The sequence below is a fragment of the Sus scrofa genome, chromosome X, assembly GCF_000003025.6.
Source record: "Sus scrofa isolate TJ Tabasco breed Duroc chromosome X, Sscrofa11.1, whole genome shotgun sequence".
NCBI lineage: Eukaryota > Metazoa > Chordata > Mammalia > Artiodactyla > Suidae > Sus > Sus scrofa.
This window is the reverse complement of record NC_010461.5, coordinates 27,557,931-27,576,067: the sequence shown is the minus strand read 5'-3', so window position 1 is coordinate 27,576,067 and position 18,137 is coordinate 27,557,931. Positions and strand designations below refer to the sequence as shown.

Genomic DNA, 18,137 nt, shown 5'->3' with positions numbered 1-18,137 from the left:
AGAAAATCTATTATATTTACCTCATAGGGAAATTGGCAATTCTACTTTGAGAGGTAATTGTCAGAGCAGACTAGATTAGGTGTTTCAAGTTTTACCACTTCAGAAACTCGCCCAGCATCTCTCAAAGTTAAGTTTCTCATCTATCAAATGGTGGTGATAATAACAACCTGCCCCATTAGCCTCAGCAAGTTGTTTAACAATGTATCAAAGGAGAAAATATACATGGAAGAACTTGAAAACTGAAGAGCATTGTTTTAGTGCAAAATACTCTTAACAATAAATGTTGAATTTAAAAGACTCTCAAAAGTGCATTATTAACCAAAAGAGAGCTCTGAGTGAGGAATTGGGTAATAAACGTCACAAATATTTAGAGACTATAACTTGAAGTTCATATCAGGATTGATGAAATCATTCATATTTCTAAATTCCATTGAGAGACGTCAATTGTAAGTTTTATATCAATGAAGTTTTTAGCCACTTATTTCCTTTTAAAGGGAATCTGCTATATATTGCCTTTGATCTTAGAAAATTGAACCAACCCTCCTTACCGTCTTCTGAATATTGTATAACAGCATCTAACAATCTACCATACTCTTTATCTCTAAGTTATTGATATGGAAATGCATATTTGTTCGACTGCACAGTCTTATGAGGCTTCTAAGAGATGATCCTAGGCTCATCTTTTTAATTGATTTGTGCACTAGTTTTCATATATCCTTTTAGGAGAGAAGAAAGATAATCTAGTTTATCAACAATTAGGGAATATATTTTTTAAAGATGAACACGTAAAGTAATCAAAAGCAACTTAAAGATTCACATTATACTAACCATAGAGGATATATTTAGAGTAGAAATCATGTCCACTTTTGTAAACCCAACCCCAATGTAAGTTTGTGTTCATCTGGAAGGTAGTATATTTTTTTCTAAAGGTATTTTACAGTTCTATAAATATCCAAAATAATATTTTGAGTCTCTGTATATAAACCAAACCAAATGCAATCACTTATTCCTAACATCCCTTAGATATTGTATCAATAGAAAAATGCAAGATACAGATCTTAGATTAAAGAAGTTAATCTTTGTTAACAGTCCAAGATAGGAAAATATATATATGTTGAATACTGTACTCATTCATAATACTTTGTATTTTCCTTTTATCAACTAATTTTTCTTAGGGATAAATGACTGAAACATAAATCAAATGAAGTGAATAATGCAAAGAATCATACAAAGTACATTTTTACTATTACCTCCTAATATATTCTTTTCAGAAATATCCCAATGCTTTTAGGTGTAAAGTATGTAATTATGGTTCTTCTCCAGTGATATATTGCACAAATCTCAATTTTTATATCACCCATAGGGTTAAAAAAATGAAAAAGATGAAATGTGTCTTTTAAAATTCCTTACATGATTAATAATGTCTATACTCTCTTACTATCCAGAGATAAAGTTCAGGTGATATATATATATATATATATATTTTTTTTTTTTTAAGTAAAATGTCTGTTTCGTTGAAAGACATTTAAATAGATAGCTTCAAAACTGGTTTATCTTTAGAGAACTAATCTATTTTTCATGCAGGTGTGTTGCTTTTGCACATGTTAAAAAGTCATCCTGTGTTGTCTGGGGTAACAAAAGATGGGAATGGGTTTTCTGAGAACTAATCAGCTGTACTTTGGGAACATTTAGGTCATGGTTTCCAATTAACTCTGGAGAGTTGGAGTAATTTAGTACCAGACCTCAGGAGAAAGGAGATGAAAACCTCATTAATTCATATGTCAGTGAACAGCAAACCAGCAAATTTGCGTTGAAAGTGGATTTTTTGTTGTTGTTTTGTTTTGAAGCAAAGACTAGCTAGATCTTTCTACTATAGTTCCCTTGAGATAATATCTTTGCATGTGTAGGTTCCGTCTGGGTAGGTGTTTATGTGTTTGAATGATGTCACTTATGGTAAAATAACAAGTAGATAAAATTTATGCTCCAAAATGAAGGCGAGGATTCAGTAGCATAAACTTCCCTGCATGTTTCTTTTACTACAATGACTATATCACAGAGAGGTGGACACCAATACCTATTTTCAGAGCTAGAAAAACTTATTTTAAAAGATGAAAGACTTGGGCTCTAATCTCACTTCTGCCACTTATTTGTGTGCAACCTTGAGAAAGTTATATGGGTCTCTCAGAATCAATCTTCTCAACAACAAAAATGAAGACAGTGATAACCTGTGCCATAGATCTAAAAGGTTTTTGGTTTTTATGAAAACCTATTCAATTAGGCAAACTTTTATTGAGCATCAATTACTTTATTTTGAGATAAAACTCAGCTAGATGATCTCCACTTGTTTTGATAATAAAAGGAAAAAAAACATAAAAAGATAGATTTATCACTTGTTAGTCAAATTGAGACAGAAGTTCATGAATAAAATGCGATGCATATTACATTCGAGCTGCTGGTAGGGAATCCACATGAACTATGACCCTAATCATATTATTACTGTAGTTAAATGTTTACCTATCTGTGTTTTCCACCAGATTTGAATATGTTAAATGCTGAAGACCATGTCCATGTCTCATTGACTTGTCACCATCACCAAGTATAAATACTGGCACATTACATATATGGAATAGATGCATGGATGACCTAATGAACAAGATGTTGGTAGATATGTAGGAACAAGAATGAATTTCAGATTTAAAGATAATCCATGTAGAGGCTGAAGCCACTGGGAAGGAAAGAAACACACAGCTGGAATCATACAAAGGAAAACAGAAATATACTGTAGGTGGAAAAAATTGGGGATCCCTTTTGAAATGGTGAGAAAGTAAATCTAAATATATTTTTAAATATTTAAAGAGCCATAAGGACATTAGCTTTAAATTTTATTTTCTGTGCTGGACCTTAGAGCCTTCATCTCACACCCTGTGTCAATAGTTACATTAAGAAGACAGTGTATTTCTCACTTTAAAGTTCAGTAACAGAGGGAAAAAGAGAAACATCCTCTCATTGCCACAACCCTCCTGGGTCACATTTCTAAGTAGATGTTGCCCAAAGAAAAATAAAGCCACAATCCTAGAAGTGATGCTAGAAAAGGGAACTAATGGGATACTACTCCAAGCACTATTGAAGGGTTTTGCTTAGATTCATTCCTTTCATTAGTGCAAATTACTAATAGAATTGCTGGAGATTAAAAGGAATCCATTCTCTGAATGGCTGTATAGCCATAGGTAATAAAATTCTAGCTGCCCCTTGCCAAGACAACATAAAGTTATTTAAAAAAAAACAATTAATTTATTTACTAGCAAACCTCTAGAGACTATTATGATTATAGAAATGAACTTCAGACTAACTCTGGTTCTATGACTAGTGTGTGACATTGCCAGAAAAGTTTTGGTCCAAAGTCCAAATGCTTGCTGCTAAGGTACTCATTTTCTGATCTATATCTAACAACAAAAAAGGAAAAAAAAAAGTCATCCTGAAATCCTTCCCCTAAAAATATTTTAAGAAACAATAGTGATTAAAATGCAATTAAACCAGGAAAGAAAGATCCGGAGTATTTTATCTGGTTACTCCATGACAATACCAGGGCGCAGATGACATTGTTATTTAGCAGAAGACCAAGTGCTGTGGATTTCCCCAGTTTGTTACACTTCTGGAAACACCTGGGCAAAATAGCCTTCTATATCAGATTGAGCCTTTTTTTCCCCTAAAATTATTCAATGTATCTGTTTCTTTTGATTATATATAATGTATATTTATTTTTATTATATATATATATATATATATATATATATATGAAATCCTGTAATACAATGCACTGATAAAATATCAACCATCCATGTATTTAATCATGGAATATTGTCTATACATTAGTTAAGGTCTTCAGCCTTATCTTGGAAATTAGTAGGTTTTCCTTTTCCCTTTTGCTTTTATTTTTTGCCTTTTTTTTTAGGGCTGCATCTGTGGTATATGGAGGTTCCCAGGCTAGGCGTTAAATCAGAGCTACAGCTGCCAGCCTACACCACAGCAACAGCAACTTGGGATCCAGGCCACCTCTGAGACCTACACCACAGCTCACGACAACGCCAGATCCTTAACCCACTGAGCAAGGCCAGGGATCAAACCCACAACTTCATGGTTCCTAGTGAGATTCATTTCTGCTGTGCCATGATGGGAACTCCCACTTTTACTTTTTATGTATTAGGTGGACTCATAAGAAATTCAACATAATAGAAAATCTGTGATATTATGTGATATTCAACATAATATAAAATCTGGAATCTTCGAGATTTCTTCAGAGATACCATTGTGTGTATGTAGGGTGGGGGGGAGCAGATCAGAGTGTTTGTTTGCCTTATTGATAATAATTTCTTAAAAAGAAAATGGAGATGCTGAAGACATGCCTTCTGTGATTCCTCCCTTTATGCAGAGTTGGCTCTGGATGAGCGCCTTTTCTGGCAGGTGCAAGGTTGTACTAAGCTTTATAGCTTCCAGCACTTTGCCCCTTCAATAGATTCTTGCTTCTAACGGATGAAGATGCACCTCTGTGTTATCTATAGATATCCTTCAAGGGCAACCAAAGGTGTGTGGTAGCTCTTTAGGCTCCATTGCTGAGGGTGAGAATCCTCGGTCCTGTCTCTGAGGCCACAGTCTGTGCAAGTAGTCGTATATTTCCCACACACACATTTCTTAACAAGTATATTTCAGAATTTTTTTTAAATTTATGAGGTCAAGTTTAGCAGAAGGCAGAGTCTTGAGAAAGCAATTAATGTGCAGGAAATTCTTTCGGCTACACCCACAGCATGTGGAAGTTCCTGGACCAGGGATTGAACCCATGCCAGAGTTGGGATCTGGGAACTTCCGTTGTTGTCTTTTGTTTTTTGTTTTTTTGTAGAGTGATCTCAGGATGAACACCCATGAGAGAGGAAAATGAAGGAAGCACAAATGGCATAAGGAGAAGCTGGGCTTTAGTTCAGTTATAACCAGAATGTCAATCAACCCTCCTCCCCTCCCCTTTCCTCCTGAGTTGACCTGAATTGAAGCAAGGAGCCAGGCTTTTAAGCCAGGACATTAACCAGTTATCAGATGCAACTGCCTCCAGCAGCTGTCCTATAAGTGACATCAAAACATATTTCAGTCCTGAAGAGGGGTCTGGGCAGCCTGGCACATCAGCCTGCCCCAGTAGTTCTCAAAGTTTTGTCTCCAGTGGCAGGGATTTTCAAACTTTGGCATCTCTCAGAATCTCTTGAAAGCCTTGTTAAAATACAGCTTGCTGGGCTCCACCCAGAGTTTCTCATTCAGTAGGTCTAGGGTAGGGCTTGTGAATGTGCATTTCTTATGGTTCTCTTATGTTACTGGCTGTAGCCATACTTTGAGAGCCACTGTACCACACTGCCTATATTTACATGTAGACAATGATATATGGTGCCATTATAAATATAAATAAAATTGTTTGATATCACCATCCCATTCCATACTCCATCAAATTCTCAGCTATTTTTGTGTATTATAAAGCTGGAATCTCTGATAATTAATATTTGCTATATAAAAAATGACATAACCAATGCAGAAGGTTATATTTGTAAAGCATTATTACTATTTCTGATATCTGGTCCTTGTAATATATTTCAAGTTCAGGCAAATTTTCTCCAGGGTCTATAATTGGATAACCTGGATAGGGGAATTGAAAAAAAATAAGCTATGTTCAAGATCTTTAGTTTTTTTTCTAAGCCAATTTTTTGTTTCTTAATGATTCTCATTATTTCTACATTTTTATCTTTTAAGCCATATGGTTATAGAAAATTTTAAAGCATGACATGCATTCAGAGGTATTTTGAATACACGAATGTAGCATGTAAGTACCCTTGACTCATTTCTAGCCTAGACTTGGTACAATTAAAATTTAAGAATTCAGTGTACATAGATTGATCTCAGGAGAAAGGATGTAGTCTTAAATCTCCCACACAGGCAGGAAATAACAGTTCTACCGCTGATCAAAGAGATTTTCTGCTATTGCTGCCACTGAACTTTTTTAACGTATTTCCAAATTAGAAAATATTCAGCCCGAAGTTGTCAATATTTCAGACCATGAAGGTATCGTTTAGGAAAACGGTGCCTTACTGTCCTGAAAGAGTTACTGTTCTTCCCTAAGGGCCTAATTTACAAAGCAGCAAACGCACTGGTAGGATTTGGCTGGAAATCTCATTGTCTCGGTAGAACCCTTTCTTCTGATTTATGGGCATCACATTTTCCAAATAACTCTTGGAAATTTCTTTCCCAGTTACTTTATCTGAAGCAGAGGGTAAGTGGGCTTTCTTGTTTAAGGATAGAGGAGCTGAGGTGCATCCAGTGCAGCACATCATGGTGATGAAGCTGCTAATAAAATGCACAGTATCTAATTCTCCAAGTTTTACTCTGCCATAAGATAGTTTCACATGGCCCCTTTATTTTGTGTGAATTTGGAGTATGCTAGAAAAGGCATCAGTGTCTAATGCTGCATTTGTCTTCTGCAATGTTACAGCTTATTTTTATGCCAAATTGGGGGGTGGGGGTACAATAAATTTTAGCGATTTCTAATGCACAAACCAACCTAAAATATTAGCTCGAGCTGAATGAAATTACCCCTTTTGTAGGTCAGAAATGGTTAGACTTTAGCAGTTGCATATGCTTTAACCTGTATGTTGCAGGTTTCATGCCAGATTGTGACATTAAGATGCTCAGTTTGGCTGCAGTGGTTCCGAATTTTTAAATCATACGGAACAAAAGATAAATAAACAAATAACGATTTTGATTTTTCTCCCTGCATTGACAGTTTGGCTGAAAACTAAATAAGCAGGGATCCAGCAAGTTGAGGTTAGCCCTTGAACTCCACGAGGTTTAACTGATTTTCACAACTGGAACACCATCTTTCAGCTGTGCAGTATTTAAGTTTATTTAGGAGTTGATAAATAGCTTAGTGCAATGCTTCCTTTTTTCCCATAGCTGCATCCTCATAAAGCTCTTCTATCCTCCACCAGTTAATGCAGACAGAAGATTTTTATCCAGTATGAGCACCGAAACTACACTGTGGAAGACTGTATGCTCAGCAAAAACCTCACCCATGATGAATAAACAGCTCTTCCGGGGGCTTTGCTGCCGCTAGCTCGGCAGGAGTTGTTTATTGCGTGGTTTGCACATCCCATGATAAAGTTGCTGCTGAAATAAATTGCAATTTTGCATAATTATTGACAATCACATCTTAACAAGCAGTGTGTATCATATTCAAGTGTACGAGTTTTTTTAAAAAAATCCATTTTTAGCTTATGTTTAATCCCAGAAAGTGTTTGTGTAGTAATAGAAGGCAAATACAGCATCTAAATAGAGTACTAATTTCCTCATTGAAGACAAAATTTACCTGAATCTTTTTAGATTGGACTGTTACTGCCTCAGGCAATTTTCCTTCCCCAGCTATTATTATAGATGTTTTCTGAGGCCATATGCGTGTGTATCCACAATACATGCATAATATATATTGTCAGAAAATATGAATACTTTTTTTAGATTTTTTTTTTGTGTCATTAGGGAATTTGGTTCATTCCTTCTAAAGGATTAGAGAAATGAGAATGGAGTATGGGCAGAGGAGATTCACAGTTTCAAGTAACTATAACTTGTGACCATATAATGTCTGAGACACTCAGCTTTTAGGCATGTTATTATATTTTCACTCTCATCACAGGAATATGTATTTCAGATAAGAAACTGAAAAATCAGAGAGGTTAAGTAACTTGCCATGTCACACACTTGGTAGAGGATATTGGGATTTTAACAGAGCTGTCTGGATTTTAGGCTCCACTTTTCAAGTGCATATAAACTTTGTATTTTGGAAAATATTCTCAGTAGTATGACTATCAGGTAATGAAAAATAAACGTAACACAAAAGTTAGAACTATTAAAACATAACAAAGTTAAGCAAGATAGTATTTTGAACAATCACTTCTATGAAATAGGTGTCTTTTCTACTTGTTAGTCTTTTGGTTCTCTTTTGTTCTCCAATCCCCTTCTCTTTCTTCCTTCAGTGTTCATCTTTCTATTCTGAGTTTCTCCTGGCCTATCTAATCCTGGTTTCCTGCCACAGGTGACATCAAAGATAAGCATGGTATACAAATTTGGGGGGGTTACCTCTAAAGATTAGCTTAAACTTTTGCAGCATATTAACATAAGCTTTCAAAATTTACCAGAAAAAGCTAAGAAGTTTTTTTAAAGATTTTTTTTGGAAAGTTCATAAATGAACTTTCAAAAGTCTTCAAAATCAAACACCCAAATACACACACACATACCTGCTTTTCTAGTTGTTGAAGCTTTTAAGAGGCATTTTATCAACAACTCACCTCATTGTTGGTTTATTACAGTTTGTGCCCTTTGACTTTGCTCTTTTTGTGGTATTCACTAGGCACACCATTCTGATTGAGGAGGATGACATCTGAACATTTATTCCTCTGCAGATTGAGTGAGCGAGAGACTGTTTTGGAAGAAACTCATAGATTACTGCAACAGTTCCCCCTGGATTTGGAGAAGTTTCTTGCCTGGCTTACAGAGGCTGAAACAACTGCCAACGTCCTACAGGATGCTACCCATAAGGAGAGACTTCTAGAAGACTCCAAGGGAGTCAGAGAGCTGATGAAACAATGGCAAGTAAGTTAAGCATTTCTACTTTATCACTCTTTCGAAGCCAATTGAAGAATTCTCAGATTTTGTTCTTGTGATTGGTATGCTGTGGACACAATAAAACAATTGTTTTACATGGCCCAATATGTTTAAGCATCAGGCAAGAAGGAAAAACAAGGAGAAGGAAAAATCATTTATTATTTCATTTAAGATCACAGTCTTGAGAGTTCCCGTCGTGGCGCAGTGGTTAACGAATCCGACTAGGAACCATGAGGTTGCGGGTTCGATCCCTGCCCTTGCTCAGTGGGTTAACGATCCGGTGTTGCCATGAGCTGTGGTGTAGGTCACAGACGCGGCTCGGATCCTGCGTTGCTGTGACTCTGGCGTAGGCCGGCGGCTACAGCTCCGATTAGACCCCTAGCCTGGGAACCTCCATATGCCGTGGAAACGGCCCAAGAAATAGCAAAAAGACAAAAAAAAAAAAATCACAGTCTTGTAAATAGTATATGTTTTTGACCAGGAAAATTTTGCACATAAAACTAGAGCTTCCGGAAGAAGAAACTTTGCTCAAGGAAATAAATAAGGGATTGGTTTATTAAATTTTAAAAAGTTGCCATTTTTGTGTGTTTATTTAACATTTTACAGGGAAAGCATCTGTATGAATTGTCTGTTTTATTTAGCATTGCTAAATGAATCAGTTTCCCTTCATTACTTTCCAATACATTTTGAAATGTTAATCTGGCATTTTGTAGCATTCTTCATAATATGATCTGTGAAAATAAAAACGAGATGGCTAAATTTGTCATAGTTGATGATCATACAATTTTCAGACAATTGTTTTTCTCAGAAACAAAATTATTGCTGTAAAGTTTCATATACATAAACAGCGAAAACAGAAATTTCAGTTAGTTTTGTTTACTTGAAGTCTTGGTGAGAACCATATTCTGTAAGAAGGCTCCTGATGTTAATTTTCGGTGCCTGATATAATTTTCTTGACCTATAATGGAACTTTATTAAGTATAATTGAGTTTTCTGAGTTTATATTGGAAATTTACTAGTATTACAAGTAAAATTTGGAGTGTTATAATTATTTGATCCATTTTTGGGACTACCATCACTTTTCCAATATTTTAAAATTAGAATGAAAAAAGTGATAGTGTATCCTAGGTTGAAAAATAATTCCAAAACCAAATCGTCATAAGCTAAGTTCCTCCCCTCCTTGTTTTCCATCTTCTGTTTTGATAGGAGACTTGATCTACTTTGACACACTTGTGTATAAGAGTAGATGACAGTAGCAATTTATAGCTTCTCGAAATTCTCACTCTTGCTTTATCACTCTCCTCAAACCCCACTTGCTTCTCTACAATATGTGTTGAGTTAGTTTGGTCATTTGGACATTGTTTAGAACAATACCTAACTTTATCTTTGCAAATGTCTCCCATGGATTGAGAATGTAAATGCAGCATAAAGTTAGTTTTTTTGGTCACTCTCTTAGATAAATGGTTAGGAAATGTGCTGCTGTAGCATATTTGACTTAGGAGATTTCATAAATAAAATTGTATTCCTCCTTGTCAATGCCCATAAAGCCACCCTAGAATTTTAATAAATGCGTGGATTCACATATTCTTGTCTGCTATAGTAAAGAGTAAAACTGTAAGTGGATTTTTTTTTTTATTTTCCCACTGTACAGCAAGGGGGTCAGGTTATCCTTACATGTATACATTACAATTACAGTTTTTCCCCCACTATTTCTTCTGTTGCAACATGAGTATCTAGACATAGTTCTCAATGCTATTCAGCGGGATCTCCTTGTAAATCTATTCTAGGTTGTGTCTGATAAGCCCAAGCTCCCGATCCCTCCCACTCCCTCCCCCTCCCATCAGGCAACCACAAGTCTCTTCTCCAAGTCCATGATTTTCTCTTCTGAGGAGATGTTCATTTGTGCTGGATATTAGATTCCAGTTATAAGTGATATCATATGGTCTTTGTCTTTGTCTTTCTGGCTCATTTCACTCAGTATGAGATTCTCTAGTTCCATCCATGTAGCTGCAAATGGCATGATGTCATCCTTTTTTATGGCTGAGTAGTATTCCATTGTGTATATATACCACCTCTTCCGAATCCAATCCTCTGTCGATGGACATTTGGATTGTTTCCATGTCCTGGCTATTGTGAATAGTGCTGCAATGATTAGCAGAATCCTTTTTAAAAATAAAGATTAATCCAGCAACTCAATTTTATAATTGGGATTTAATGAAATATTTCTTAAATTAATGAATAAATCTTATTGATGTAGGGTAAAATAAGGATATGTTAATATATCTCCTATACATTTATATGTACAATACTATACAATGCAAATTCATACATAAGCTTCTAATCCTGAGAAACTGCATTCTGAAACATTAAAGAAAAAAATTGCAGTGTTTCCTAACTATACTTACTATGAAAGAATGGATAATAAAGTACATTTTGCATTTAGATTTCTGATCTCTCTTTCAAAAAGAGTTGGAAATTATGCTGAGGAAACTTTCTTAGTTTTTTTCTACATTACTCATAAAAATGTATTTTTAAAAGCTATATAAAACTCCCTGAGAGTCCCTGAAAACCTTAGATATAAAATTTTCCCCTTAACTATCATAGGACTAACTAAGATTCCAATGTTATTTTAAAACAGAGACGATTTTCTCATTCCCTCTCAGTTAATAATGTGTCTTCTATAAATTCCAGTTGCCTGAGGTTGAAACTACATTTTATGGATAGGAATGACATTTATAGCCAGCTCTGATTTTCAATTAGATGGCTGAATAATGGTCTTTTGATGAAAGATTTGAAGATGTCATGGTAAAAACTCTAAACTACTGAAACTATTGATTATTATTAATTGCACATTTCAACTGATAGAATTGAATCAATATACTGGGATTTAAAAGCAGCAAATGGAAACGCCTAGCTTGAAAGTAAATAAAACCAAATGCCTACCATGCAGTTTCAGTATTTCAGCTAAATGGAAGTGTTTGCTTTTTTCCCTCTGAAGATGATTTTTTTTATTTTGAATGAAAGGAATTTTCTATAATATGTGTGAAGGAATAAAGTATAACAGTATGCCTTTTCACTTTGTTTGAAGAAGCTAGTAGCATTATATTCATTGTTTGATTCATGCTGTATAGAAAGAATAGTTCTTACATATTAAAAAAGGAAACTCCAAATGCCTAGCCAGAGCAAAAACTCTCCCAAAAGATTCCAATATATCTGCCTACCCAAGACCGTTGATGTTTTACTTTATACAGATGCCTGCTGAACCGAGACAGGGGGTGAAAACCTTCACAAAATAGGTTTTTCTCTGTGACTGTCAATCAGTTTTTCTATATATGGAAACTCCAGCTCTTTCTAGACTACCTGACTATCACTGTTTATCATCCACTTCATAGGATGTTTAATTCTCCCAGAAATAATTACAATTCCTAGGTTTGATAAGCATACATGTATTATGAAGCATATGCTTCCTGAATGGAATTAGCCTGATTAATTCCACTCTGAAAGCCATTAAAGTTTCTTCCTTATATTAGAAAAAATGTTATTTACTTGCTTTACTAAAAGCAAGGTCATTGTATTTGTCCTTGTACTTTAGGATGAGAAGATTTTTCTTATAAGTAATTATTTCTGACAGTATAACTGGAACCTTAAAGCCAGTAGATTTTTATAGAGTACGATATAGACCCTAAGAGGTGACATTTGAAATTTTTTTTAATTGCAAATTTATTCTTAAATTGAGGAACTGTATTTATAATTGAATCAGCTTCTTCCTGTGTCCAAAACCTTTCCTGCTTTGGGCCTCAGAAAATTGATAAAGATGGTTACAGTTCTAAGTTCTAACATAAAACATGTATAACTAACTGAAAATAGAAAGGTTCTGCATTTATGCTAATATTTTACAAGAATTTCAACAATCTTATCTGATTCTCTAAGCACCCCTAAGAGATAATTATATTACCAGCTTGTAAAGAAGGTGTGGGTATGGGTACGTGGTGGGGATAGACGGTTATAAAGGCGGAGTAATTAGGATCTTTTTCTCAGCAAGAGAGAAGTTAATATTTGAGATTTCCTCATCTGTGATGTAGGTCATATCTTTCAGCTCACTCTTGCCTCTAATTTCATTTTTTTAACTTATGTCTCCTCTCAAAACCCCTACCTATCATAGAAATGTTCTATTAAATAGAACACTTCCAGAGAGACAAGGTTGATAAACTTTGAATTGTACATCAGAGCACACATGGAAATTGATTAAGGTATCTTAGATTTCTAATGTCTTATTTAAATTGGGGGAAGTAGCTTCTTCAGTGTTGCTCGCAACATTTCTTGGCCTGCTGGTTAATCCCAAAGGAAGAAGGAAAAATGCAATCTCAGTAGCAAAATTAGTATCCCGAATAAATTGGATCATCACAGGTCTTGCGGCATTTGAGGAGAGACATAATCTGAGGATTCCTAATTCTAAGAAACTAAGATCCTATGTTTATTCCTTTCTGTTGCTATAATTTGAATTGAGTTTTATATACATGTAAAATACATTTTCTAATCTTTCTGCCTTGATTGGTGTGTGAAGGTTATTAAAGTTCTTCTCGGTATTTTTCTTTTGCTTAGTGATGTCTGCCTACCATTTTGGATATGTAAAACTTGTATATATATATAATTTCCCTAAGAACTTTGATTACTTCATCAGCTCTACTAAACACCTGTTAGATACCTAGTATGGTGTTAGGACTAGCATTACAAACATGATTATAAAGATGCTTTTCAAACTCAGTTCAGACAGAATCCTAGGTTGCATAATCAATTTAATGAGTATGGATCCAAAGGTCTGTGGTAGCTCTTTAGGCTCCATTGCGGAGGGTGAGAATCCTCTGTCCTGTCTCTTTCTGAGGTCACAGTCTGTGTAAGTAGTCGTATATTTTCATGGAAAGGAATAAAATTAATAGCATAGGAAGAAAATCACTCTTAAATAAGAATGTATTATTTTCTGAAGCTTTGGTTTCAACTATTTGCATATACAAGTGTATGTGTGTGTATATATACTGGATCATTATGTAGTATATATTCAAAGGTTTCTGAGTATGATTTTTGAGATGAAGACAGTTATGCTAAGACAAGATGATAGTACTGTGATGAGTATTGCAGTAGAGGGCTGGGTAGGGTCTAGTAAAATAAGATGATTAAGACAAGCTTGCCAGAGAGGCGAGGAAACTCACCTAGAACACTGCTTTTTAGTCTTGCATATACATTGGAGGACTCTGTAAAAATGCTTATCTTTGGATTCCACCCCTAGAGGTCCAAATGGGATTGATCACAAAGTGTCTTGTCCATGAATCACACATCCAGCCAAGGCTGAGAACCTCTGTTCAGAAAAGGATGGGAAAATGTGTTAGGGGTTAGCTAAATACACAGAGTTAAAAAGGATTTTTGGCAAAGCAAAGAGCATGTCAAAAGTCCTAGACTTTTGGGAGCTTGGGGTTAATAGATGTGTACTATTGCCTTTGGAATGGATTAGCAATGAGATCCTGCTGTGTAGCACTGGGAACTATGTCTAATCACTTATGATGAAGCATGATAATGTAAGAAAATAGAATGTGTACATGTATGTGTAACTGGGTCACCATGCTGTACAGTAGAAAAAAAATTGTATTGGGGAAATAACTATTAAAAATAATAACAAAAAAAATAGATTACACACACAAAAAAAAGTCCTACACAGTATGGTAGTTTGAGAAGCTGCAGGTACTTCTCTATGGCAAGGGTATGATTATTATAAGAAATGAGTTTGAGAAGTTCCCTTCGTGGCTCAGCGGTTAACAAACCCAACTAGGATCCATGAGGATGTGGGTTTGATCCCTGGCCTTGCTTGGTGGGTTGGGGGTCCGGCGTTGCTGTGAGCTGTGGTGTAGGTCACAGATATGGCTCAGATCCTGCATTTCTGTAGCTGTGGGCCAGCAGCTATAGCTCTGATTCGAGTCCTAGCCTGAGAACTTCCATATGCTGCAGGTGTATGGACTTCCATATGTCGCAGGTGTATGAAAGTTTTTTTAAAGCCAAAAAAAAAAAGAAAAGAAAGAAAGGAAAAGAATATAAATGAGATTGGAAAGATCAGATGGGCCTAAATTATGTAGCAAGGCATCATGGTACAGTAGATAGAGCATGAGCCTTGTTGGCAGAAAGACCACCTATTTTATCACTTGTTGCCTAATCTCTAAGTCCCAATAGAATATTCTCCTGTACAATGAATATGATACTTCCCAGGATTTTGTGAGGAGTAAATGATGGTATACAGGTAAAGTGTCCACCAGAAGGGCAGAGCGTTGCACTCTAAGTGCTCAGTATGTGCAAGCTGTCTTTCCCTCCCTCTTTCCACCTATCTTTAAAGAGTTTGGACTGTATCTATAGTCTATGGGAAGTCATAGCATGTTTTTAGGGAAGTGTAGTAACCTAACTTAAGTTTTTGAAAGATCGCTCTTGTAGCTATGAGGAGAATGAATTGGAAGGATATGAGACCTGTCTGGGAACAAAAGTTATAAAGTCATTTTTGTAATATTCCAAGCAAGAAAAGATCATTATGGTGTTGAGGTTGAAAAAATGAAACAGATGTATGAGCTATTTGGAGGTAAAAACGAACATGCTGATTTAGTTTATGAGAAGAAAAGGGGAGGGTAGAATGTGAGGTACAATAAGGAGTCATTGCTTACCATTTGGCATAACTGGATGCATTCACAGAGTTGCACAGTTAAAGAGGAGAAACAATTGTGGGAAGAGAAGTCAAGAATGCGGCCAGTTTTGTGGTGTTTGTGAACAATAGAGCTGAAAATATCCCCTCCCTTGAAGCAGTAATGAATGTGGGCTGAAAATTTGGACAAAGAGCTAGGTTGAAGATATAAAATTTAAGGACATCAGCATGGAATCCATAGAAATACATAATATTATATGGAAATATATGTCATTACTTAGATTTCTCCAGTCAGAAATATTCCTGAAAGTCATTAAAATATTACTCTAGCACAGAATTGGTCTTAAATGATGCCTCTGTTATTCAAAAGAACAGAGCTTTGGGGATTCTCTTAAATGTTTTAATCATGAAAAAGGCGAAGAAATAGCAAAGCTTTGGTGTAAAATTCTTACCGTGGAAAAAGTAAAAGTATTGGGGTAATGCATCCAAGATCTTGAAAAATTCTTTCCTATAAAGACAATTAGTTTCTTCTCTTATATAAACATGGAACATTTTGATTTCCCTTTTGTTCTACTATTAAAAAGTTCATGCACTCACAACACTATGGACTCTAGTACTCAGAAAAGATTTAAGAGCCACATGCTTGTCATCTTACTATAGTCAATAGGTTATTTTGTTCCAAGTTTGGACCCTGAAATCCCTGTAGATCACAGAAAAATCAAAAATAGAAATACTGGAAATAATTAAAAGTTTAGGGAAAAAGTCAAGACAAATGTTCAAGACTGATGGTTTCATCTCCTATATTAGGAAAGGCTAAATATAGAAAAAGAAGAATTCATGTATTTTTTTAATCCAGCGATGGAAAACAATCACTTTGATTTAATACAATGAGTTCAATCACTTGATTTTAATGGTTATCACACTCTGAACCATCTTACCATGGTCCTTTTCATATATAAGCGTGGTAATTCAATGTTTTGAAACTTTAGAACCTACTTTTTTACATATTTCCATTAAAGTTAGCTGTTATCTGGAATGATACAAGGGAAGGACTGAGCTGAATAACTTTGTAATTCAGTTATTGAATTCCGTAATTTTATATATATAAACTGAAAGTCTCAAATTGTTAAGAAAACACCAGAAGTACAGAAAAGTCAACTTGATAGCCCCTAGTAACCATTATCTTTTATTCCTCATAGAACTTTTGTGAGGATCTTGTAAAGTAATAAATATAAAACACTTCTAAAAAGCTTTCAAGTGAAAGATCCTTATTAATATTATGAATTACCATTAGACAGAAGTCAAACTGAAAATATAAACCTCAAATCATACTCTTTAAAATCAATAAAATTATAGTACTTAATAATGAGAATAACAACTAAATCATTCCTTGTTTATAATTGACAAAGCATTTTTACTTTCATTCCCTAATTTGATTCTCACTGAAAACCTCTGGTCTTGGTACTATTATTTTTCCACATTCAGTTGAGGAGGGTAAAATTAGAGAGGTTCAGTATTTTAGCTATTTCTACTTACTTGAAAATCGACGAGTTTTAGCACACCAAACTAGAAGGCAATAATTCAAAATAAAAGCCTACTAAAGGAATGTTTAGTTTTCTGGGATTAATAACACCATTTCATCCAGTTATTTATTTATCCAGTTTCTAGGCTAGATAATAATAGGTTACTTTAAAAAATATACTACTATGTGCCAGGCGCTGTGCTGGGTGCTTTGTTTGCATGACGTAATCCCCTACTTGCTGAAAATCTATCCTTCCTTTACATTTTTCAGTCTAGTTCCTACATTTACCTCCCAACTGAAACACTTCTCTATGAAACCACCATAATTTCCAAATACAAATACTTTTATCAAGTGCTTATTGCCCTAGAAATCTATGCGTAATTTGTTATTGTAGCCCACATCAGTCTTTTGGAAAATTCCCATCCCTTGAATTGCTAAGGTGCTTTGTACTGGTTTTCTCCTACCTCTGTAACTACTCTTTCTTTCTTTACCTGAGGACCATTCTGGGCTCTCTTTTCTGTCTTCATTCATCCCATTCTCTATTCAGTAGTCAACCAGCAAAAGTTACTAAGTATTGGTTATGTGCTAGGTATTAGACTAGAAACAGTCTTTTGACAATCTCTTGTAATCCAGTGATTTGAAAAATTTTCTCTTTCCAGGATCAGTCCCACATTTCTTACAATATATGGTCCGTTTTTTGCTCAAGCATCTCACAAACATCATAAACTCGCTGTGGCTCAAATAGGTCATATCTTGAATACTAAGTTTTTATCTCCTGTCCTGCCATTCATCACACCACCATTTTTCAGTCAAGAGAAATTTCAAACCAAATAGTCATTTCTGCATCACCTTCTCACTTGCCTTACTTTCTAGTTCATTTTCAAGATCTATTTTATGTCCCTAATCTTTTGCACCTATTCCTTTCTCTCCAGTCCACTTACCACCACTCTAATTCATGCTGTTATTACCTTTTACTTTCCTCCACTCCTTCTTCAGCACTGCATTGCTCCAATCCAGCCTGTAGATTGCCATCTCCAATTAAGCCTCATAAAGCATAATTTAGATTGTAACTACACTATAAATTCCTCAACAGCAAGGATTTCATCCACTTTATTCTCTTGTATATTCCCATTGCCCAAGTCAATGCCCAACACATGATAGGTGCCAATAAATATACATCAAATGAATGAAAGAATATATGACTCCTCTGTTCAAACACATTTTATGATTTCTCAAATCCTTCAAAATATTCTATCGACT

The 18,137-nt window shown here is 35.1% G+C and overlaps 1 protein-coding gene across 17 annotated transcripts in view; it reads left to right on the top strand.

Moving 5' to 3' along the window:
• The window catches only part of DMD (dystrophin), a 2,622,506-nt gene that overhangs the window by 2,074,661 nt on the left and 529,708 nt on the right, over nt 1-18,137 (top strand). For all 17 annotated transcript variants that reach the window (XM_021079543.1, XM_021079551.1, XM_021079550.1 and 14 more), the window contains 1 exon segment: nt 8,481-8,670. In XM_021079543.1, coding sequence (XP_020935202.1) covers nt 8,481-8,670 — 190 coding nt within the window.